Source organism: Neofelis nebulosa, chromosome 16 (genome assembly GCF_028018385.1).
Source record: "Neofelis nebulosa isolate mNeoNeb1 chromosome 16, mNeoNeb1.pri, whole genome shotgun sequence".
Lineage (NCBI taxonomy): Eukaryota > Metazoa > Chordata > Mammalia > Carnivora > Felidae > Neofelis > Neofelis nebulosa.
This window is the reverse complement of record NC_080797.1, coordinates 17990917-18011715: the sequence shown is the minus strand read 5'-3', so window position 1 is coordinate 18011715 and position 20799 is coordinate 17990917. Positions and strand designations below refer to the sequence as shown.

Here is a 20799-nt window from a genome sequence, read left to right as displayed (position 1 = left end):
GAGCCGGCCGCGCCCCGCCCGCGCCCCGCCCCGGGGCGGAGCCCCCGCCGCGCCCCGCCTCCCCTCCCTCCCCCGGGGGTGGCTCCGATGCTGGGGGACCCGGGGCCTGACCCCTGGGGGCGGCGCTCCTGAGGCCGGACGAGTCCCAGCCCCGCCCCGGGCCCCTAAGCTTTGCGCTTAGATTTTTGTTTTGAAAACCGGCTTGCAACACTCATTCCACGGGCGCCCTCAGATTACCGTCGTTTTCGGCAGCATTTCCGCCCGGTACAGAAGGCCATCTCACAGCACTTTGGAACCGCCAGCGGAATGCCGAGGCCCGGTGAGGCCGGAAGGCTCGCCTAAACCGTGGCCCTGGACTGCCGGCAAGATGGTGCAAAGCGAAGGTCAATCCCGCTTTACTCCCGGCCACTCCCCGGACACGTCCACAGCGTTTTCAGAGGACACTGCCCGAGCCTGGCCGCTGGATGCCCCTTCTGGGCTGAGACCCAGCAGCCTTCCACACGGGCGTCCTTGTAACGTGGCTGCCCCCCAAAGGCTGTTTCTGGAACTCAGCTCCAGGTGCCTTGTGTCCACTCTGGTCCCCTACTGGCTCTTCCTCTTGGAGTAATTCTGGAAGGTAGCGAAGGTGGAACGAAGGGAAGTGTGCTGGTTTTGTTCCTCCAGATCCTTCCAGGGCTCTGTTGCTGAACAGTGTGTGTTTGAGATGACTACGCTGTAACCCGAAACAGTATTTCTCCCCCGCTCCCAATAAACACAGGGCGGACGAAGTGTGTCAGGTACCAGCTGAAAAAACAGGGTGCCGGTTTTTGCTTTGGATACATTTACTGCTGTTTTGGAAAAATTACAGTGCCCGAGCTGACATCTGGTGGGAGCCAAGAAGCTAGAATGGAGTGTTGTTTAAATTTTTTTTTAATGTTTATTTATTTTTGAGAGAGAGACAGAGCATGAGCAGGGGAGGGGCAGAGACAGAGGGAGATACAGAATTGGAAGTAGGCTCCTGGCTCCAGGCTGTCAGCACAGAGCCCGACGCGGGCCTGGAACCCACGGCTTGTGACATCATGACTTGAGCCGAGGTCCCTAACCAACGGAGCCACCCAGGTGCCCCTAGATGGAGTGCTGTTTAAGTGGAAGATGCTAGCATGTGCTCAGGCTTCCTCCTGGTCCAGTTATGACCAACGGGCAAAAGGCAAGCTTAATCCTGCCGCATCACATAATATGAAGGTACAAGCAAAAGGAATTTCAGTGGTGACCGATGAAAAACAGCCCGTAACTGCAAAATGTGGAGTGGGGCTTAGGTCTTAGCTACTGGCTTCTGACCACAAGGGGACTTATGGGCTAAGTGGGTCTTCTTCCTTGTCCCCTGTCCTGACTGTTTCAAAGTTGCTACGTAAGAGGGCCCGTTGTGCAAACTCGGTCACGTTCTGTATCAACTCTCAGATGAGTAACAGAAAGAAACAAGAACAGAACAATGCAAAAAACCCAACTCCAAATCAAGTTGCTTTATTTAAAATGATGACCAAGTTTCATCCAAGTGAAAGTTAAAAATACCAGTCAAATGGCAGAGCCACAGGCATTTGGTGGCGGAGCCCACGGCGAGATGAAAGCAGACGTAGGAGGCTGCTGGGTGCGTGTGACAGCTGCAGGAGGCATGAGGACTCAACTCGGCACACGGTCCCCGGCCTTCCGCACTGTCCGGTCACCCTGGAGACAGCCGGCCGGGCCAGTGCTCAGGGGACACGAGGAGTGTCACGTTTTTGAACTACCGATGACAGCCACCACCTGAGGGGCCGGGGCACGAGGTCTGTCTAGTTTGGCTGTACAGAATGTGACATCATTGGAACATTGTGGCAGAAGGCGGGGAGGGGAGTGTGAGGAGGAACCAGACTCCGCGGGGAACCATCGACAGTACCAGCACACGTGACAAACGACTTACTTGTGGAAACGCTACACAGGATTCGAGGAACCTACAGCTGCGCACTTACACGCCTACGTCCTTAGAAAGCACTTTTTACGACACTTACCGCAAAACTCCCGCTCTGTCCCACACGCTCATCTGAGGCCCTAAATCACATCCAGGCGGAACCTCTAATAAATTCATGAAGCAACTTACACCAGCAACTTTCTTGCTTACCTTCAGATAGCTTTAGCTAATTTAGAAAGAGAAACCAAATACTAAGAACACGGCTATGATGTTAATTACGTTCTTTTATGAAGAGCTCATAAACTTGTATTTTGTAAAGTCTGAACTTGCTTTTCTGGCCGTGGAAATGGATATGCCGGACTCTACCTACCCCGACCAGCGACCCTTGGAACCACGGCACACTCACTGTCCCTTAGCTCCACGAGAGGAGGGACCTGGACTCGTCACTGCTTCATCTCCAGCACCTACGACGGTGGCTGGCACTCAAACGCAGGCTGGGTGCTAGAATGACTAATCAATGGGCATCTGCGAGCCTGAGCCAAATGTGAACACCGTCCCTGCGTTTGGTGGCTCTCCCCTCAAAGGTGTCACCCTGAATATCCCAGCACTACTGATGACCCCAGAGGCACCTGTGTGCGGCCCTGGATACTCAGGCTGACGGTAGAACCCTTGGTGCTCACTCCCGAAGCCCCAGAGGCTCCCCCCCCCCCCCCCCCCCCCCCAGTGTCTTCATCCACCTGCTCCCATCAGTTACCGGCCCAAGAGCCCTCGTTCCGGGACCCAGCGCATTGGGTTTTAAGTTGAAGAATCCCTAGAAAATAGCTTCATGCGGATCCTCCTCTCACTACTGCTGATGGCACGCGGAGTAGCTCAGGCCACGAGGGCAGAAGGGTTGACGTCAGAACAGATGGCCCTGGTCCCCACTTTCTACCTTGTCCTGAGCACCCGGCCATCACTCCACTCCTTTCTCAGTTTCCGCACCCCATCCCTGCTTTCTTTCCATACTGGTGTGCTCGGCTGGCCCACGGTGACAGTAAAAGGGGAGGCGTGGGAGGTGCTGAATCCCGGCCTGGCTAAAACAAAGACTGTCCCATGGTCATTCATGGGCCGGCGAGAGCCCAGTGGCAGCATGTAATCTGTGTGAGCCAGATGCTTTCAGGTGAAGGGACTGCGAGCCTGCCAGATGAGCTGGATCCCTTATTTCTGAGTATTGTTTGTCAAACAGGAATCACCCATCGCTGGAGCCTCTGGTGGTGGGGGGGGGGGGGGCTAATCTCTCCAATTTAAACTACCCTGTCGTCGCAGCCACTACACGCCCCCTGGCGGCAAATAGCCTTTTGCTTTTGTTGGTTTTCCTTTAAACCGAGGCTTAGAGAGAAGTTGGTAGGAATTTGAGAGGAAGGTGCGATCGCCCCGTAGCAATACTGGGGAGATGAAAAAATTATTTTGAAGATGGCAAGAAAATTTTAAAAAGGAGGAGGAACACCATTCAGGTATTAATACAAACAGGTTACAAGTTCCGTGTGTGACTTTACTCACACGCACACACACCCTGGAGCCCGGGGCCGCCTGAGCCCCGTGGCTGGGCGGGGAAGGGAGCGCGGGTGACGGGCGCCAGCGCTGAGGAAGGTGGCAGACGTTCTCCATCCCATCCGGCCGCTTCTTTGGATTGGCATTTGAGGATGCAGAAAACACAAAATAGGGGCCCAACCTCCTAGAGTAAAGCCACTCGACCGACCTAGTGTCAAGAAATGACAACCACTCTGTTAAAAATGTAACCTCTGCACAGAAGAGACCTGGGTCCCCCAGATTAAATCCACGTGTCGGGAGGATCTGGGGGAGGCGACACCATACGATTCCAGGATGCGTGCACACACCTCGCGGCTCGCCCGGGAGACTACGGTGAGCGCTCGCTCCTCTGCCCTCCGGCTGCTACGTGCCCTGGCCCGCGTTCCCACCCAGAAGACGGCACGTCCCTGCCAAGCCCCCTTTTACTTTTAAGTTTAGTTGAATTCAGGGACGGATTAAGGCAAGCAGATAAGAATGAAGAGGGCAAGACGTGGAACCTGCTGGTCAATCCCCAAGCGTTCACGGCAGAGTCGTCTGGAAGCCCAGACAAGATCCCAAAGGCGAGAAGCACCGTATACAACCTCACTCCAGACGTGCAGCCCGAGGCGCCCACCTCGTGTCTGCCGGTCAAACGAACGGGGACACTCATCGCGACGTCTCTCGCGGAGCAGATCACGCGGCAGGAAAGACCAGGACACGTCTGTCAGGTGGCAGCCCCGTTCCTCATTCACGTTCCGTGATGAGAATGCACTGAACACCTTTCCTGCTCTGTCCCCAACCCAAACCCCGACGCGGTGTCCTTCCCCCCAGGACGCTCGGCACACACACACCGCCGGGACGCACGAGGCCCTCCGACGGCGGAGAGAAGGGAACGCGTCACAAGACAGTGCTCGCGGTGGTGAGCGGTGCCACACGTGCCGGCTGGGTCACCGCCACGCGGCTTCGGACAAAGGGTGACACGGGGAGGTGGCGCACACGCGGCACTTCGTACGTGTAACTGGCTCGCACGCAAATCCGAGTCCGCTCGCCCCTCAGGGCCCGCTGGTGGGCAGCCGGCTCTCGGACGGCAGAGGTTCCGCACCAACGGTCGGTGAGGGGTCAGACGCAGCCGGCCGCTCCCGGGATGGCGGCCCTCCGGCCTCGGGGCGGAGCAGCGTGGTTCAGAGACAGCACAGGCCTTGTCACCCAGGAGCCCACGGGCTTGCAGCGTTGCGGGGTTTCACTGAGGGTCGTGAGCTTTTAAACTTCTTGGCCATCTATTCTTAGGAAGCAGTGAAAACAGCATTTGACCGAAGACAGAAGCCTGGACCAGAGAAGGATGATCCAAATTCAAAGAAGACAGAGGAGAAGGAGGGAGCAGAAGACGTGAAAACTGAGTCAGGTGGCCGCCAACCACGTACGCAGGAACCACCTCAGGGACAGTCTCTCTCTTTGCTCAGGGGTGAGCCCGGCCTCCACAAGTGTCCCTAATCCTGCCAAGGAAAGTACGACTGCCTGTGATCAGCATGTAGGCGGCACAGCGGGTGCAAAGCTGGAAAGAAACGTTAAAGCCGAACCCCAGGACCCCACGTGGCATTAAGGGCAGGGCTGTCCCTACGACCTTCCCTTCCAAGTTACAAAGTCACACATGGCGGGGGCAGGTAGGAGTGAGTCCGCGACAACACAGACGCCTTAAAAAGGCAAGAAGTGAAATCTAAGAGCGGCCCGAAGAGGGCAACGGGGTCGAGGAATGCACGTTCTAGTCCCACAAGTTCAGGTGAACAGGACACCTGAACTTCTCGTGGGATTCCAGTGTGACTGCAGAGGACGAGGGAAACAGACAGAAAGGAACACGGGTCCTAAACTTTCCTAACACACCGAAGACAACACTCTGCTCAGAGATACAAAGGACGCGACAGGGACGTCGTCCGCGGCACTGCCGGGGCCTCAGACACTTAAAAAGTCATGGGAGCTTCAGTATCTGACTACCTTCCCGAAACGTCTCCCCGTCTCCCCGTTGCAGACGCACTGCAACTCGCTCCGTGGCAAGGGGCTCTGGGATCCGGGCCCCGGGGCGCACGGCAGCCACCAACTCCCCTCCCCGTAAGCCCGTCAGGTGCCCAGCACAGGGCCACTACCGGCAGAAATGACCTTAGTGACTTTAAGCGTTCGCTTATTGAGATCCACTCTGGTTTGAACGAGCGTGGGAGACGGGCCAGAGACCTCACAAAACACCCGAGTTCTGCACCGCCATCTCCCTCGGTGTGAGCGCTCAAAGGGACGACGGCAGCGGGGGACAACGCCAGGAGGCCACACCTCAGGCCCTCAGGAGGCACGGGGAGCTTCTCCCGCGCTGCCGCCTATACAGCTGTAACCATCGCCTCCCTGCCGAGCGCGCACGCCAGCGGAGTCCCTGCTGTCCCCCAAGGCCGCGAGAATAACAAGGGGGGGGGGGGTTTCTGGTATTCTCGAGGGGAACAAATGGCAAGGATAGAAAACGGATTTAATTTTTATTAAATAACATTAAGGGTGTCCTTGGCACCATCCACACAGATTCTTGCCTTTCCGCGTAAAAGAAGCCACGTTAATCTGCACCGGTAGCGGTGAAAAAAGCCACCGCAGCAAAGGCCGAGTGAACGGACTCGTGTTCCGAGAGCGCCCTCATTCTCTGCCTTTGTCCGGCCCTCCCCTTGACCGCGGATCCGAAAGGCTGACCTCCCCAGGGCCCCGCCCCTCGTGTGGCCACGTCCCTCCTACGCAGACGGCGGCCGTGCGTGGTCACCTGGAGGAGCTGCGCTCTTTGCTCACACAGTCGTCCTGGGAGGTGGTGTCCCCGTTTCCCATCATGCTGCACGTCCTCCGCTTCTTCCTGCGGTGCGTCGTCCCGTCCCCTTCAGACCCGGACTCACACTGGACACGGAAGGAGAAAAGCAGGAATTCGACCGGATGCAACCCGGTCTGTCAACAAACCTCCACCCCCCAGAAACGGCACAAATGTCCGGGTTCTCCCAGAAGCGAAGCAGCCGCTTCTGCCGGCTCCGCAACACGGCCCCGCAAACACCGCGGCTGCCCCCAGACGCCGGAGGGCCCGCCAGCGTTCTCTGATGGGGGGCTTACGGGTTTAGAATCAAGACGCGGCTCTAAGGACGGTCTACCGCCGGTGCTCTGACGCCGTATTATGCGATCCCGCTGCGCGGACACAGACCCCGAGGCGGGAGAGAGGGGACATAGGGCCCTTCACAGTCTCGCTCCCCCGCCCCCTGGGCAACACCAAATCGACAGATTCTGCGAAGCGGTAGGACGGCAATTTCGCCCGCTGAGGGCACAGGTCCCTCTTCCCCGGTATCCCGTTAGCTTTTAACAAGCCGCTGAGCTTGCGCGGATCCCAGGCTCACGGGTTACATCCGCAGGGAAAATTCTCAGCACGGGCTTTGAGCTCGCGAGGCTCTGCGTCCGAACGCCCATGCTGCCGTTTGCTAGCCGTGTGATCCTGGGCCGCTCACTTAGCCAGATGCCCCCACACTCCGTTCGCCTCCCAAAATTCTTGCGATGACCCCCCACGCACGCGCGAGGCTACAAACTGGGCGGAATTCACCACACAGCAGGGAGGGTGGCAGCCGGAGCTCTTGGCGGAATCGGCTCTCTCTCCCTCTGGGCCAGGAGGAGGGAAGGCTGCAGATGAGTCCCCCTGCCAGTGACCTCCCGGGAGGCCTGGGGAGGGAGCAGGGCCTCACCTCCGAGTCCGAGTCGGATGAGCTGGAGCTGGAGGAACTGGAGGAGTCACTGGAGCTGTCAGATGCGATCCCCGTGGACTCCTGAAGGTCAACCGAGTCGGCCAGGACCGCCAACTCGGGGTGCTCTTGCTTCAAGATCCTGAGAGACAAGAAACATCGTTCCCAGCGCTGGGACCGGCGAGCACACCGAGCACATTTAACCCCGAACCCGGAGCTGAGGCCTGCCTCTCTCGGGAGCGCCCGGGAGTGCCGGACGGGGACGTGGTGAGGACACACGCACCCGCAGGCCGGGAGCAGAAGCCCCCGCGTGCCTGCCGCCCAGGCTCTCCGGAAAGGCGAACTGGCTGCTCGCGGCTCACTCTGACCTTCGCGAAGGAGCCGGCCGTAGTGCCAACGTGTGAGGCACAGATGCCCTGAGTCAGGCTGCGCTTTCGTCCACCTGGGAGAAAAAGTCTCTCTTCCTTGTGGTTTTTTTCTGTTTGTTTCCTCCTGAACCTTTCCTAGTGGATTTTCTAAACCCTTCCTTTCCACAACACAGCGTTTAGTGACTGCAGTCGGGCTCGGTTAAGTTCCCTTCGTAAGCGGAGAAACAATCAGATTTGTAAGAAATAAGAAGCGTCGAGTAACAGAGAGGGTTCCCCTCGCTCGAAGACAAACCTGAACCGGACTTTCAGAGGCGGGAACCCTCCCCTCAGGGACCTAATCTGGCGTCCGCACTAACCAGGGACAAAGCACCTGCTGTGCAGTTAAGGCCTTTAGAACGACCGAGTCACGGCATACAGCGGCCGGTGGGACAAAGTAAGTGGGCCGCAGGTGCCCGAGGGTCCGGGGAGAACAAAGCCACCACCCTTGCTGGCCCTCTCAGCAGGGAAGCTGAGCACTGACCAAGCCAGGATCCCTCTCTTACCCCGAGAGCTGGTCCCTCCAGGTCAGGGTTGGGACACAGTGGCACGGGGTGGCTGGGGGTGGCTTGCACTGCCGCTGCCCGTGCTGTATCTGTTCTGTGGATAAACAGAGGAGCTAAGTCTCCAGGGCAGTCACCTCGCTCACAAGAACTGAAGGTAGTAAGTTCAAAGGGGCATAATGCTTCTGGGTAAGAAAAACAAAGAACCAAAATAAAACCCAAACAACATGGCTTCCTTTGCTAAATGCTAGCCTTTGGGGGGGCGGGGGGGGGGGAGGACAAAAATCGAAAACAAAACAAAACAGAAAACAAAAGAAACACCCCGATCATGGCCATGTTTTGACGGACTGACTTTGATCAAACATGCAGAGTCTTACCCTGTCGCCTCGAGGCTGGCAAGCATCCTGAGAACTAGCCCTGACCTTGGACCCCCTGGCCTCTGCCCATGAGGTTTTGCAGCCCCAGCTCTCCCAGGCCTCAGACCAGCACACGTTACTGCAGCAGTGGACTTTTTTTACTTCGCCTCTGGGGTCGGAGTTGGAACAAAGCAAAAGAAGAAGGAAACGTCTCTCACCTATACCATTTCCGCGATAACTTTGGTCTTCCTCTTACCGTCTTGTGCCATACAACAGGGAAGTTGGTGCTGCTGGCAAAATTCTGGGTGATGGCAATGGTGGTGTCAAGATTAAGGACGACGTGCCACCAGCCTCCTGAAATCCAACAAATGAGCAGTTAAACAGGGCTGGGTTCCGTACAAAATCACGAATGACAAAAACCCTGCCAACAGCAGGTTCCAATCTACGGGGAGGGACTCAGGGACAGAAGACCCAGAGTGGTAAATGCTTCTCCTGATCCAGGAATCACAACTAATCCGTGTAAACTTCTCCTGGAGCACAGCTGTGCCTGCTCATTTCCAGACTGTCCGTGGCTGCTTTCCTGCTCCAAGGGCAGAATTAAACAGTTGGAATAAACACTGTCTGCCCCCCAACCCCCGTGCTTAAAATATTTACTCTCTGCCCTTTACAGAAAAAGCGTGTGGACCCCTGCTGATCCAAAACTGTGACCAAAACTATAAAAGCAGTAAGTTCTTCAGTTTCTATCTCAACACCTATTCAGACCTGTCTTAAATTTATTTTTTAATGTTTTTTTTTTTTTGGCAGAGAGAGACAGAGCATGAGCGGGGGAGGGGCAGAGAGAGAGGGAGACACAGAATCCAAAGCAGGCTCCAGGCTCTGAGCTGTCAGCACAGAGCCCGACGCGGGGCTCGAACCCACGAACTGTGAGGTCATGACCTGAGCCGAAGTCGGACGCTCAACCGACTGAACAACCCAGGCACCCCATAAGACCTATCTTAAATATTAAACACCCTTGCCCTCGACACTTAACCTATCATAACAAAATGTCGTTTTTTTGTTTTTTTCTGAAGTGTAGTTTTCAGGTATGGGACTTCCTGCATCTTGGCCCCAAGCTCCTATTTCCTGACTCAACCCAGCCAGTGCTACACTGTATTAAAAACCCGATTTGCAGAAATACACACAAGTCACAAAGACACTAGGGAACTACCAGGGACAGAGATGGGCACACTCTTTACATACGGGAAATTTCCCGACAGCCACTATAGATTCAGGTTACAAGAAATGTGGACAGCAGCCCCCTAAGTGCTTGATGGCACAGCGACAGACCTCACTGTCCGAGGCGGGCCCCAGTCCGTTCATTTAGAGTCAGCAGGCAGGGGGATCTCTTTGACTCCTTCTGCATTTGCTTCTGCTCCGAAATGACAAATAAAACAAACCAAACAATGTGCTTTCTCTCAGTTCCTCTATACCTGGTACGAAGACAGTCTCTCCTGGTTTTTGTAAGATCTCCAGGGGTTTGAATTCGGGCGGCCAGGTGGGAAGCTGCGTCCGGGGATGGATGATACTAAACCAGGTAATGGCCTCGTCTTGCTGGTTCCCTCCTTCTTCACGGGTCACCTTGATGAGTTCCCTGGGCGTGCTGGTAGGAAACAGGCACCAGCGCTTGTGGCCCTGAACTAAGGCGTTCCAGGCACTGGTTCCCAGAGGGTCGATGTGAATTCCGGTTCCAGAGCGTGGCGGCCCCATCACAAACCACCTGAAGGACAGAAACGTCCAAGATGTGAAGGATAAACTGACTCTGCACACACATACTACAAGACCGTGAGTTCTTGGTCTCGTAAAACATGTTACGTGACCTCTATTTCAGAGATCACGCAGACCCTGCCACGAGGGAACGCTGAACGAATCGTGCCTGGAGTGCTCTATAACAGAAAAAATAAAAATCACTGATGTGGCTTCCTACTGGGCTTTAACTATTAAAACTTTCCTTGGGGCGCCTGGGTGGCTCAGTCGGTTAAGCATCCGACTTCGGCTCAGGTCATGATCTCGCGGTTCGTGGATTTAAGTCCCTGAACTGACAGCTCGGAGCCTGGAGACTGCAAGGGAGTCTGTCTCTCCAGCTCTCTGCCCCTCCCCTGCTCACTCTCTGTCTCAGAAATAAAGAAACGTTAAAAAAAAAAAAAAAAATTAGAAGCCACCCTTAAAGATCAGTGGTTCAACTCGGCCTGAATGTTCGAGTCAGCTGGGGAGCCTTCTGAAATCTCGATGCCTAGGGGGCAACCCAAACCAATGAAACCCGTCTGTGGCGGCAGGGCCTGGTCAGGCAGCAGTGACCCCCTAAGTTCCATGTGCAGCCAAGGAGGACCACTCAGTGTTCTGGAAAAAGGTCGGCTGACCGCGCTCAGGTGGCACATCCTGTCCTACAGGAGAGCCTAAGGGCTTCACCCCCAAGTACTTTACCTGTAAGGGGGCCTGCGTTTCTCCCCGGCATACTGGAAAAGGTCATCAGTGAAAAACTTGGGCACCTTGTAGTCTTCCAGAAGTTTCCTTCTTTTGGGGTGTTCACCATAGCTGCTGTCAAAGATGTAAAGGGGGCTGTCATCTCGAGTGCTCTCCATGTACTCGATGTAGTACTTCATCTTCATTTTCACGGAGTAACCGTCGTTATCCTCACCGCACTTGAACTTCTGGTTCCGGTATTTCCTTTTGAGGCGCTCCAGGGTCCATTTCTCCTGAGCAGACCAGCCCTCTTGGGCATTGAGCAGAACCACGGGTTTGTAAGGTCTTTCGTAGCGCTCGACAAATTCTTCCACGGACAGCTGTAACGCGTCTGCCCTTTCCACGTTATCCTGGGGGAATCAGAAAAGGCCGATCCAGTTAGAAAAAGACAAAAGCAACAAAACAAAAAGTCCAGCGGTAGAAGACGGCGTCCCCCAGGTCCGGTTAGCTATGACATACCTAAGAAGCCAGATTCTTGTTCCGGCTTATCTTGCGGGGGGAGGGGGGGTGGGATGGAGGGGAAAGGATAAGGACCTGCGTGCGGACTGACACGTCGCACCCAGCGCCGCCCCACCAGGGGAAGGGGGGCTACGCAGCTCCCACTCGTGGGCCTTGACAGCCAGGTCCCAGAGGGCGCCGCCGCCCAAAGGGGTCTAGGGGCGACAGCTCTTGTTGAGGGCGCCAGAGGCGTCAGCCTCCAGCTGCCCCGGGACAGGCGGCGGCCACGGCGCGGGCGGAAGGAGGTCGGCCCTGGAATCCGGCCCCCGATGACCCCGACCTCCGCGGGGTGCGGGTGAGCCCATCGGAACTCGGGGGAGACGCGCCCGGAGGGGTCGGCGGCCGCCCGGAGACGCCCGTGCCCGGCCCGCGACCCCGACCCGCTCACCGCCACGGCCGCCGGGTTCAGCGAGAAGCTCTCGTAGTAGTTGTGACGGGTCCAGTCCAGCGAGTCCTTGAGCTCCGGCCGCGCACTCCGCTTGGCCTCGCGGATCCGCTTCTTGCTCTTGTGGTTCATCTTGAGCGCGTCACCAGCTGCTCCCGCGACCACCTCGGCGCAGCTCGCTTTCTGCTTCCAACGCGCCCCCTCCCCGGCCCGGGCAGCGGCGACGGCGGCGGCGGCGACGGCGGCGGCGGCACCGAAACGCCCTTCGCTCTGGCCCGGCGCCTTTAAAGTCGCCTTCCAGAAGATTCACTCCGCAACCACCTCCCGGGCCTCGGGTTGGGCACGCGGCTGCCGTCTTCCCCGCCCCCGGGCCTCTCGCGGTGAGCCATTGGCTTGGGCGCCTCCGGGGTCCGCCCTCACACTCCCCGGCTCGCCGCCATGTTGGGAAGGTCAGGCCGATGGAGGCGCCTCCTCACTGCGGTCCCGCCTCTCCCGCGCCCGCTTCCGCTGTGTACGTCACTTCCGGAAGCGGGCGCTCACTCCGCCGCCCGTTTCCGGCGTGCGAGCAGCCGAGGCCACCTGTCTTTCCCGTCTTCTCTGCCAGGTCTCTGGTCTCTTGCCGCACGGCCACATCGTCCCCCGAGGGCTGTGTTCCCCGCCCTTGCTGTCCCGTTGCTGCGACCCGACGGGGCCCGCGAAGGGCCACGTGGCGCCGGCGAGGCGGCTCCAGCCGGCCCCGGGGTCCCCCGCGTGCGCAGCCTGGCAACCTGGCGCCCTCCGCTGCTCGCGGCCCGCCGGGGGGCCACCGACTCCCCCACGGGCGAGCGTGGCCTTCGAGGGCATGTGGTTCGGGCCCAGCGCTTTCGGTTCTCAGAGGAGCCGGGCCTGGGGGCTGAGGGGACGGTGCTGGAGGTCAGCGTCCCGCAGGTGCGTGCAGCGGCACCCGCCGGGGGGCGCCTCCGGCCCCTTGCGGTGGCGCCCGGGGCAGGAGCTGTTCTCAGCGGCCCGGGGGGGGGGGGGCGGGGGGGGGGTGTTGGGAGGGGGTGGGGGACGGGCTCTGGCGGCTACCCTGCCTGAGGAAGGGCTTCCGAGCGGGAAGGATCGCGGTGGGAAGCCCTCTGACAGTCTTGAAGTAAGAAACTTGGGGGTCCTGCCAGGAAGAGAGCCCTCCGCATCAAATATTTCCTGCCCGAAAAGTGACATTTTGGACACCGGACACTTCCTTTGACCTAGTAGAAGGGCTTCTTAATTCAGCTTTATCTAGGATCGGGAATTCTACCCTCACTATCCGAATAAAGTTCCGTGGGTTGGCACCCGTTCCTTCCGGTTTACAGCTGCCCCAAACTCTCAGTAATAATAGTAATGCTTTATGCGTCCGGTTTTTCGAAGCATTTTGACGTGGCCGTGTTTAGATTTTAACAGCAGTGTGTGAGGTAGGTATTAGCAAAACAATTCAAAGGGGCGTCCGACTCTTGATTTGGGCTCGGGTCGTCATCTCAGCTCAGAGCCTGCTTGGGGTTCTCTCTCCCGCTCTCTGCTCCTCCCCCACTCACACTTGCGGTCTCTCTGTTTCAAAATAGATAAATATTTTAAAGATGATAAATGGCTAAGAGGAGGTAAAGTCTCGAGTGAAACCGTTTCTAATAGTTTTTAAATGCCTTCCCGTTGAAATACCCACTTGATTTCTTCCTGCATTTAGGAGGTGAAGATACTCCGTGTGAGAAGAAAGACCTCTTTACACCCAAATCGGCAAACTCAACTGCTGTGATCAGAAACCCTTTAATGTATCTTGGGTGAAATCTACCAGGGCAGGCATTTTATTCACCATGCACTCCCTACACTTAAGAACCAGTGCCTAGCATATTTTAGGCACTAAAATTTTGGAGAGTGAATTGAATGATTTGAGTTCAAACTTCCAGTTCCTTCACCTTTGGTACTTTGAAAACTTGAGCGCCCTTTCCAACCACTGGCAGCACCCTTTGCTCTAGAAAACAGACTTGCGGTTTTGCAGTCTTTTAATAACCGCTCAAGGTGTGCGCTCATTTTGTGCCTGGTGCTGTACTAAGTTTGCGTCGAATCTTCCACCATCACCCTATGGGATAGTGTTTTGCGGTGGCGGAAACTGAAGCACGGACAGGCTGAATGGCAGGTGAGGTCCCACAGGTAGTCAGTTACATATCTGGAGTTTGAACTCAGGCAGGCTCGTTCCAAAGGCGTGAGCCGTTTAATTTGCCTCTCGCAATTCTGTGTCTTTGCAAAGGCTCTGTATGCTGCCTGCCTTCCTAACTCCAGAACTGAGCTGCACTCAAACCTCTTCTGGAATGTCTCCCTAGCCTGTTTCCCAGGACCATACCAAATTGTGCCTGTGATTATAATCCTCGGATACATTCTTACTGCACTTACAGTAAAAGCTAAACTTCCTGTGGCCCAGAAGACCACACAGGTCTGGTCCCTGCCTTCCCTCTGACCTCTGCTTGTACTACCACAACCCTGCCTCCAGCCCCCATGCGCTTGCTGGGGGTGCTGTCTGAACCGTTCTCCCTATCTAGGACAGCCACCTTGTGATCACTGTCCCCCCCCCCCCCCCCATTGTTCCCTGCCCCCACCACTCCCATCACCCGGTTTTGTTGTGTTAGCATCCACACCAGCCAAAAACATATTTGCTTACTTGTGGCTTGTCTCTTCCTAGTAGGGTATGTACATGTGTATTCCATGAGCTTTACATCCATAGCCCACTAAATCACCCCCAGTCCCTGAAATAAATGCTTGTTGAGTGAATGAGAGTGGCTATCCTGTGGTATTGCAGTTTTATATGCCCCATAGGATGTGAACTTTACAGCAGGGAGTCGTTTTTGTAATAGATGCCAGTGTCAGGCACTCAGTAATTGCTGTAAAAATAAATATTCCAACTTCCAGCAGATGAGTTATTTTTGGCTTACAAAAAATTCTTTTCAGGTCCTGCACCTCCAGTACGGAATGTATGTGTGGCCCTGTGCGGTGGTCCTGGCTCAGTACCTGTGGTTTCACAGAAGATCTCTGCCAGGCAAGGCTGTCTTAGAGGTACAAGTGCCCCTGAGGTTTCCAAGAATCCTATGTTCAGATCTAAGTCTATGTGCTGGTTACTGGCTTTTGTTTAATATTTTAAAATCGGATGACTTGGCCCGCTTGTAAGTTCTATGAGCTAAGAACGCTTTTTACATTTTAAGTTGTGTAAAAAAAGAACGTATACCAGAGACCACAGGAGACCCACCAAGACTAAAATACTTCTCATCTGGCCCATTACAGTTTGCCGACCCTTACTCTAAGTGAAGCCCATTGATTGACTAATTTCAGTTCTAGAATCTTGGTATGGAAGCAATCCCTAAGGCCCTCTTTCCAGGGTGTCCCAACTGGGTCATTTGGGGTCTACTGTGACATGCGCAGTTTCTCAAAAAACGGCCCTTTCCATTTTTGGAAATCTTGAGTGTCCTCTACTTTTCCTTATCACTCCACTTGAGACCACGGACGGCTTAGAGAAAAAAAACTTTTGTCAAGTTTGCAGATGGTACAATGCTTAAACCCTAAGGCTGAAGACAAATCCAAAACCTGTCACCCCTCTGAACTTTTGCAGAACCACGTAAATGAATGGCGTGAAGGGACTTGGCATGCTGTACCTGGCAATTTGTAGACATTCGGATTGAGAATCTCCCCACCTGGCCTTAAAACTGGAAAATGGGAAACTTGTGCTTCAACCAAATACACACTAAAGGCATTCCTTATTCCTTAGTATGCTTGAGACTTCAGCACTTTGAAGTCCCAACTGGAAAATCCCCTTTAGTAATGAACCCTGAAGATCGGTCAGGCTAGAGCCACATAAAAGAGGTTACAATTGGTAGTAACAGCCAGAATGGCTGTATGCACGGAAGTCACCCATCAAGCTTCTGGAGACCCAGTGTCCCATATAATTAGGAGCTCTTTTATGGACTGTGAGAGAACTAAATGCCGCTAGTGTCCAAACTGCCTGGGGCATATTCAGCAATAAACTGCCAGAGATGCCCATGGGAATTTGGAGGCAATATTGTCAGTTGCAGAATTTAGGGCCCTGTATGGGACTTAACCTTTCAATCCAATTAAGAGACACCACTTGATTTCTACAAACCCAAAAACCTAAGCTTCACATACAAAGGCAATGTCTATGGCACACTGTGCATACATGAGCTCAAGAGTATACTGAACTCCCTGACCCTATACTCAGGGAAACTAAAACCCCAAATTCCCTGCGATGCTAAGGAAAACTTTGAAATGCGATCTTTTATATTCATCAGATTGGGGCCGGAGTGAGCCTTCCAGGAATCGTGGCTGCAAAATGTGGCGCCGAGGTAATACTGTCCGACAGTCCGGAGCTGCCTCACTGCCTAGAAATATGCCGTCAGAGCCGGGAAATGAACAACCTGCCACAGGTGCGTGTCGTAGGACTAACGTGGGGCCACGTATGTCCCGATCTCCTGGCTCTGCCACCACAAGACATCATTCTCGCATCTGATGTGTTCTTTGAACCAGAAGGTAAACGTGTTTTTGCTCTTCAGTCATAAATTTGGCCGAAGGTGATTTAAGTTCTTTTAAGGAAAGTCCTTTCTTCCCAGACTTTGAAGACATCTTAACTACAGTATACTTTTTGATGCAAAAGAACCCCAAGGTCCAACTGTGGTCTACTTACCAGGTAAGAAGGTAAGCCTGCATAATCCTGGCTTTACTCTAAATTGTACTCTGGGTTAAAGATTGAATTGGATTCCCCGTGCGGGTCACCGTCTCCCGGGGCCCATGAGATCGAGCCCCACGTTCAGGCCCTGCTTGGATTCGCTCTCCCTCTGCCCCTCCCCTGCTCATACTCTGTGTCTCAAACAAACAAAAACCTTTAAAAAAAAAAAAAAAAAAAAAAATATATATATATATATATCTGAAGCAAAACAGGAAAAGCAGAATTTCAAAAAAACAATTTATTTCTTTTTCAGTGCTGACTGGTCACTTGAAGCTTTGCTCTACAAGTGGGATATGAAATGTGTCCACATTCCTCTGGAGTCTTTTGGTGCAGACAAGGAAGATATAGCAGAATCTGCCCTCCCAGGAAGACATACTGTTGAAATGCTGGTCATCTCCTTTGCAAAAAAGGACAGTCTCTGAATCATACCTACATACACAGGCTGTTCTGGGGCAATGTCAACACTGATTTGCAACCTATCGTGCCAATTAGAACTCAGACCATTTTAGCTTCTTGGGAGCGAGTACAAGCACTGGCTTTGAAGATGGTCAGATCTGTCGGCCTGAAAAGATTGTGGTGGGTCACCTGGACAACACTCGTGGGTTACAAAGCCATGAAAACAAAAATAAACACACCTGTAAGAAAAAGGACTTGGACTGTTCTTTAAAAATCAATAAAAATACGACATAAATTAGACTATGACAGAAGGGGGGTAACCCACAACCTCCACAAAGTGCTACCTTAGAGCATGGATTTTAGGGGTAGTGGGTGCTGAAACGGGGTTTCCACTTTTTAACTTAGGGAAAAAAAGGTCAAGTACTAAACATTTCGCTCTCATACTACAACAGTCAGTAACAATTCACAAGATAATTGCACAGGTCTTTCAAATAAACGGGAAAAAAAGACCAAGACATATTCTGAGAAAAGCTAACACCAAGAAAACGTTTTAATTAAACTACAGAAACAACGGTTATAGTACAGAATATTCATGAGCAAAAAGATACACCATGTCATAAGTACTTACAAAGTTACAAACCATTTGCTTCCTTAACATTTTCCGCATTTTAAGTTCATACATGAAGATGATCCGATTTACCATTTTGGGGGGAAGGGGAGAAAAAAAAAGGTGTATTTATCATCAGCTAGATGTGCTCACTGTATGCTCCGTTATTTATATGCAAGGCCCGGGTGACTGGAAGTGCAGTTGTCAGGCATTTTAATAAACTGGACAGCCATTTGTTTCTGCACGACAAGGCATCTTTACACAGGAGCAACCGGGAGAAAACAGGAAACAGCCAAGCACTCTGCACTGCAACACGCCACCTTAACAGCTAACCAGCATTACTCAACTGCTACACAACTGCGCCTAGTGCACAAAAATACACAAGAGAAGAGATTAGAATTGTGTTTGGTAAACAATCCTTTCAAAAAATCAAGTCTTTTCACCTGAAAAGTCTTTACACAAATTTGGGTTCAGATCACCACTTAGATCTGAAGGTAAATAACATATACAAACAAACTGACACCAACTTTTGTAGCTTTTTAATTTTAAGGAATGAAGGCAATGTTGAGTCAATCTCTCGACAGCTTTAGGCTGTGCGTAATGGCTGCACACGTTTCCTTAAAAGTCAGGAGGCCACAAATTAGGTTACCAATCTGTTTAATTTCAAACAAAAAAAGTCAGCACTATATAAACAAAAAGGAAAATTTACCTCAAATATCCAAGCCAATAATGAAATCTGAAGTCGTTCACCTCACTAAATTACAAGAAATTTGAATAACAGCAACAAAATGGCACATAAAATGAAGTTTGCCACCTGAGGCAAAGCTTTAAAACAAGTAAAAAGTTAGACAAAATGTTACAAAATAACCTTTTCAATAGCCAGTTGCTTGTTCCAAGGACTCTTCGATGGACTGAGTAGGTGGTCCTTTTCCCCCAAGTCTTCCTTTAGTTACGCTGCTCGAGGACACATCTAGGTTTGAAAAGAAAAAAGTTCAGTTTACCTTCCATCGCTATGAAGTTACCCAAAGTGCACATGGTTTCAGTTTCAGGCATGTACTGACTAAGGCTCTGGTGAAACAAGTAGGTTACGGAAAGGTTCCACCCAGCCATTATCAGTGTTTTTAAAGAAAGGCCCAATTGGGAAATTTTCACAAAGACTAACCATCCGCTTTTACAAATTTGTGTTTATGCAATCTTGGCCAAATAACCAAGGTGAGAAATAAGGGAGGGAAAAAGAAAAAGGAGGGGGAAGGGGGAAAAAAAAAAGGAAGAGAGAGGGGCAGGAGGAAAAAAAAAAAAAAAAAAAAAAAAAAAAAAAGGACCGTATCCAAACCAAAACTTGAAATCAGACAGTCTATTTTACGATAAACGTTTAGCTTTCAAATGAAACGTTTGTCAATTGAGAATAAAGGCTTTAAATATCTCGAGCTACTTAGGGCCCTTTCCTTTTAAAAAATAGGACCAAACAATTTAAGAGTTAAAGACACACTATCCTTTCCCCACCCAGCGCGATACCTGTAAACTTTTTTGGGGTTCCAAAAGTTCATTGCTCCGCTTTGCAATTCGTTTGCCACATCCGTTAGAATACGAGGTCCCAGTCAGTACAACAATAGTTGAACTGATTGTTTTCTCTAAGAGGATAGTGCATCTTTAACATTTAAAGACAAACCTGCTCCAATACACGCCCACAGAAACTGGTCCCTGGAGGATCAGCCAAATCAGTTAAAATCTGCAATACTGGCCAATATTCTTTTATCAAACAGGAGACCGCAGCTTTAAAGGGGGAAAATGCAGACGTTGGATAAAAACAGCAAGAAATAGTCATTTTCATTAATAGGTCTCAAACAGTTCACGACACAGCCATTATTATCTACGCTTCACGCACATCCTCTCTGCAGACCCCTCTCTTCAGAATCACTCCCAAAGCCGAGTTAGCTCACGGCCGCGCCCCCGACGTCGGGAGTCGCTCTTCCACCAACACGGACCACAAACGGCTACCGCAAACCCCATCTCTGCGCTCGGGAGGTGCGTGCGCCTCGGACGCCCACGGACATTACCATTTGCTTAAGAGGACACCGCTCCTTCCTCCTCGGGAGACTTGGGGGGGCTCTTGGAGCGCGACCTGGACTTGGACTCCCTCTTGGACACGGGCGGCGGGCTCCGGGACCGGGACCGGGACCGGGAGCGCGAACGGGACCGGGACACCGACGACGACTTGGACTTGGATCTTCGCGCCGACCTGGACTTGGACGTGGACCGCGACCTCGAGCGGGTGCGGGACCGGGACTTGGAGCGGCTGTAGCGGGAGCGGCTGCGGGACCGGGAGCGACTCCGACTCCGGGAGCGGCTGCGGCGGCGCCGCCGAGGGCTGCGGGCGGGCGGGCGGGGCGTCAGGGCGGCCGGCGGGGCCTCGGGCCGCGCGCCCCGCCCGCCCCGGCCGCCATTACCGCGCCGCCCGCCCGCCCGCCCGCCCGGACGCCATTTCCCCGCCGCGGCCGCCCGCCCGCCGCCACGTGTCCCGCGGACCTTTGTGACCCCGCCCGCCGCCGCCGCCGCCCCCCCCCCTCCCCCGGCCCGCTCACCTGCGGCTCCGGCGCCCGTAGCCGCCGCCCCCGTACCGGCGGGGCGGCGGGCCCCGGCGGCTGTGGTGCGAGTCCGGGGGGCGGCCGTAGCGCGCCATCTGCACCCGCAGCTCGCGGCCGTCCAGCACGGCCCCGTCCATGGCGTCCATGGCGTCCTCGGCGTCGCGCTTGTCGTGGAAGCGGACGAAGGCGAAGCCGCGGGACTCCTTGGTGTAGCGGTCCCGCGGGATGTACACGTCGCCCACGCGCCCGTACTTCTCGAACACGCGCCTCAGGGTGTCGGGCGACGTGCGGTAGGTCAGGTTGTCCACCTTGAGGGAGGTCATGCCCTCCACATCGGGAGGCGGGCGACCGTAACTCATGGCCCTGGAGAGTCGGCCGGGGGCCGCGACTGCGCGCCGACAAACGAACGCCCCGGGCGGGCCCGCGCGCGCGGCGGAGACGGCGGTTTCCTCGGACTAGCCCGGCTCGACGCGACGCCGCGCCGCGCCTCTGGCAGTCGGCTCCCGCGTGGGGACGCTGGGAGAGGCCGGACGGGGCGACGCGAGCGAGCCACCCACGGAGCCGACTCCACCAGAGAAACAACTGGGCGGGCAGTCGGCCCCAGCGCCCGTTTATAGCCCTCCTCACA

The 20799-nt window shown here is 54.2% G+C and overlaps 3 protein-coding genes across 12 annotated transcripts; 1 reads left to right on the top strand and 2 right to left on the bottom strand.

Annotated features, from left to right (window-relative positions):
• Window positions 1-4193: 4193 nt before the first annotated feature.
• Window positions 4194-12109, bottom strand: JMJD6 (jumonji domain containing 6, arginine demethylase and lysine hydroxylase). 3 transcript variants are annotated; one of them, XM_058703541.1, is made up of 7 exons: window positions 11849-12106; window positions 10924-11312; window positions 9933-10219; window positions 8682-8817; window positions 7204-7342; window positions 6252-6379; window positions 4194-4962 (listed from the first exon to the last, which is right to left on the bottom strand). In XM_058703541.1, the coding sequence occupies exons 1-7, from the start codon at window positions 11975-11977 to the stop codon at window positions 4926-4928; spliced, it is 1245 nt and encodes a 414-aa protein (XP_058559524.1). In that variant the 5' UTR covers window positions 11978-12106; the 3' UTR covers window positions 4194-4925. The 3 variants fall into 3 exon arrangements, 2 of the variants coding, with proteins under 2 accessions (XP_058559524.1, XP_058559525.1); XR_009254901.1 differs by lacking the exon at window positions 4194-4962 and adding an exon at window positions 8111-8204 and having other exon boundaries at window positions 6253-6379; window positions 11849-12109; XM_058703542.1 differs by lacking the exons at window positions 4194-4962; window positions 6252-6379 and adding an exon at window positions 8111-8199 and having other exon boundaries at window positions 7207-7342; window positions 11849-12108.
• A 259-nt stretch (window positions 12110-12368) lies between these two features.
• Window positions 12369-18864, top strand: METTL23 (methyltransferase 23, arginine). Of its 2 annotated transcripts, none has more exons than XM_058703543.1 (5): window positions 12369-12772; window positions 14801-14905; window positions 16150-16387; window positions 16468-16552; window positions 16837-18864. In XM_058703543.1, exons 2-5 carry the CDS (start codon window positions 14822-14824, stop codon window positions 17003-17005), a joined length of 576 nt encoding a protein of 191 aa, XP_058559526.1. In that variant the 5' UTR covers window positions 12369-12772; window positions 14801-14821; the 3' UTR covers window positions 17006-18864. The 2 variants fall into 2 exon arrangements, with proteins under 2 accessions (XP_058559526.1, XP_058559527.1); XM_058703544.1 differs by having other exon boundaries at window positions 12370-12772; window positions 14801-14888.
• On the bottom strand, window positions 17512-20782 carry SRSF2 (serine and arginine rich splicing factor 2). Of its 7 annotated transcripts, none has more exons than XR_009254904.1 (4): window positions 20169-20782; window positions 19256-19954; window positions 18455-18556; window positions 17512-17949 (listed from the first exon to the last, which is right to left on the bottom strand). XR_009254904.1 is itself a non-coding variant. In XM_058703546.1 (3 exons), the coding sequence occupies exons 1-2, from the start codon at window positions 20528-20530 to the stop codon at window positions 19651-19653; spliced, it is 666 nt and encodes a 221-aa protein (XP_058559529.1). In that variant the 5' UTR covers window positions 20531-20782; the 3' UTR covers window positions 17512-19359; window positions 19644-19650. The 7 variants fall into 7 exon arrangements, 3 of the variants coding, with proteins under 3 accessions (XP_058559529.1, XP_058559530.1, XP_058559528.1); XR_009254903.1 differs by having other exon boundaries at window positions 17512-18556; window positions 19256-19359; window positions 19644-19954; XR_009254905.1 differs by having other exon boundaries at window positions 19644-19954.
• Between the last annotated feature and the right edge of the window lie 17 nt (window positions 20783-20799).

Bases quoted from the DNA above. Each gene is read 5' to 3' on its own strand.
- JMJD6 (XM_058703541.1), bottom strand. From the start codon at position 11,977: ATGAACCACAAGAGCAAGAAGCGGATCCGCGAGGCCAAGCGGAGTGCG. The intron at 11,313-11,848 runs GTGAGCGGGTCG...TGATTCCCCCAG, and splicing joins TGAACCCGGCGGCCGTGGCG to GATAACGTGGAAAGGGCAGA. The intron at 10,220-10,923 runs GTAAAGTACTTG...TCTGTCCTTCAG, and splicing joins AAACGCAGGCCCCCTTACAG to GTGGTTTGTGATGGGGCCGC.
- METTL23 (XM_058703544.1), top strand. From the start codon at position 12,687: ATGTGGTTCGGGCCCAGCGCTTTCGGTTCTCAGAGGAGCCGGGCCTGG. The intron at 16,388-16,467 runs GTAAACGTGTTT...CTTTCTTCCCAG, and splicing joins TGTGTTCTTTGAACCAGAAG to ACTTTGAAGACATCTTAACT. The intron at 16,553-16,836 runs GTAAGCCTGCAT...TTTCTTTTTCAG, and splicing joins TCTACTTACCAGGTAAGAAG to TGCTGACTGGTCACTTGAAG.
- SRSF2 (XM_058703545.1), bottom strand. From the start codon at position 20,530: ATGAGTTACGGTCGCCCGCCTCCCGATGTGGAGGGCATGACCTCCCTC. The intron at 19,955-20,168 runs GTGAGCGGGCCG...GCCCGCCCGCAG, and splicing joins TACGGGCGCCGGAGCCGCAG to CCCTCGGCGGCGCCGCCGCA.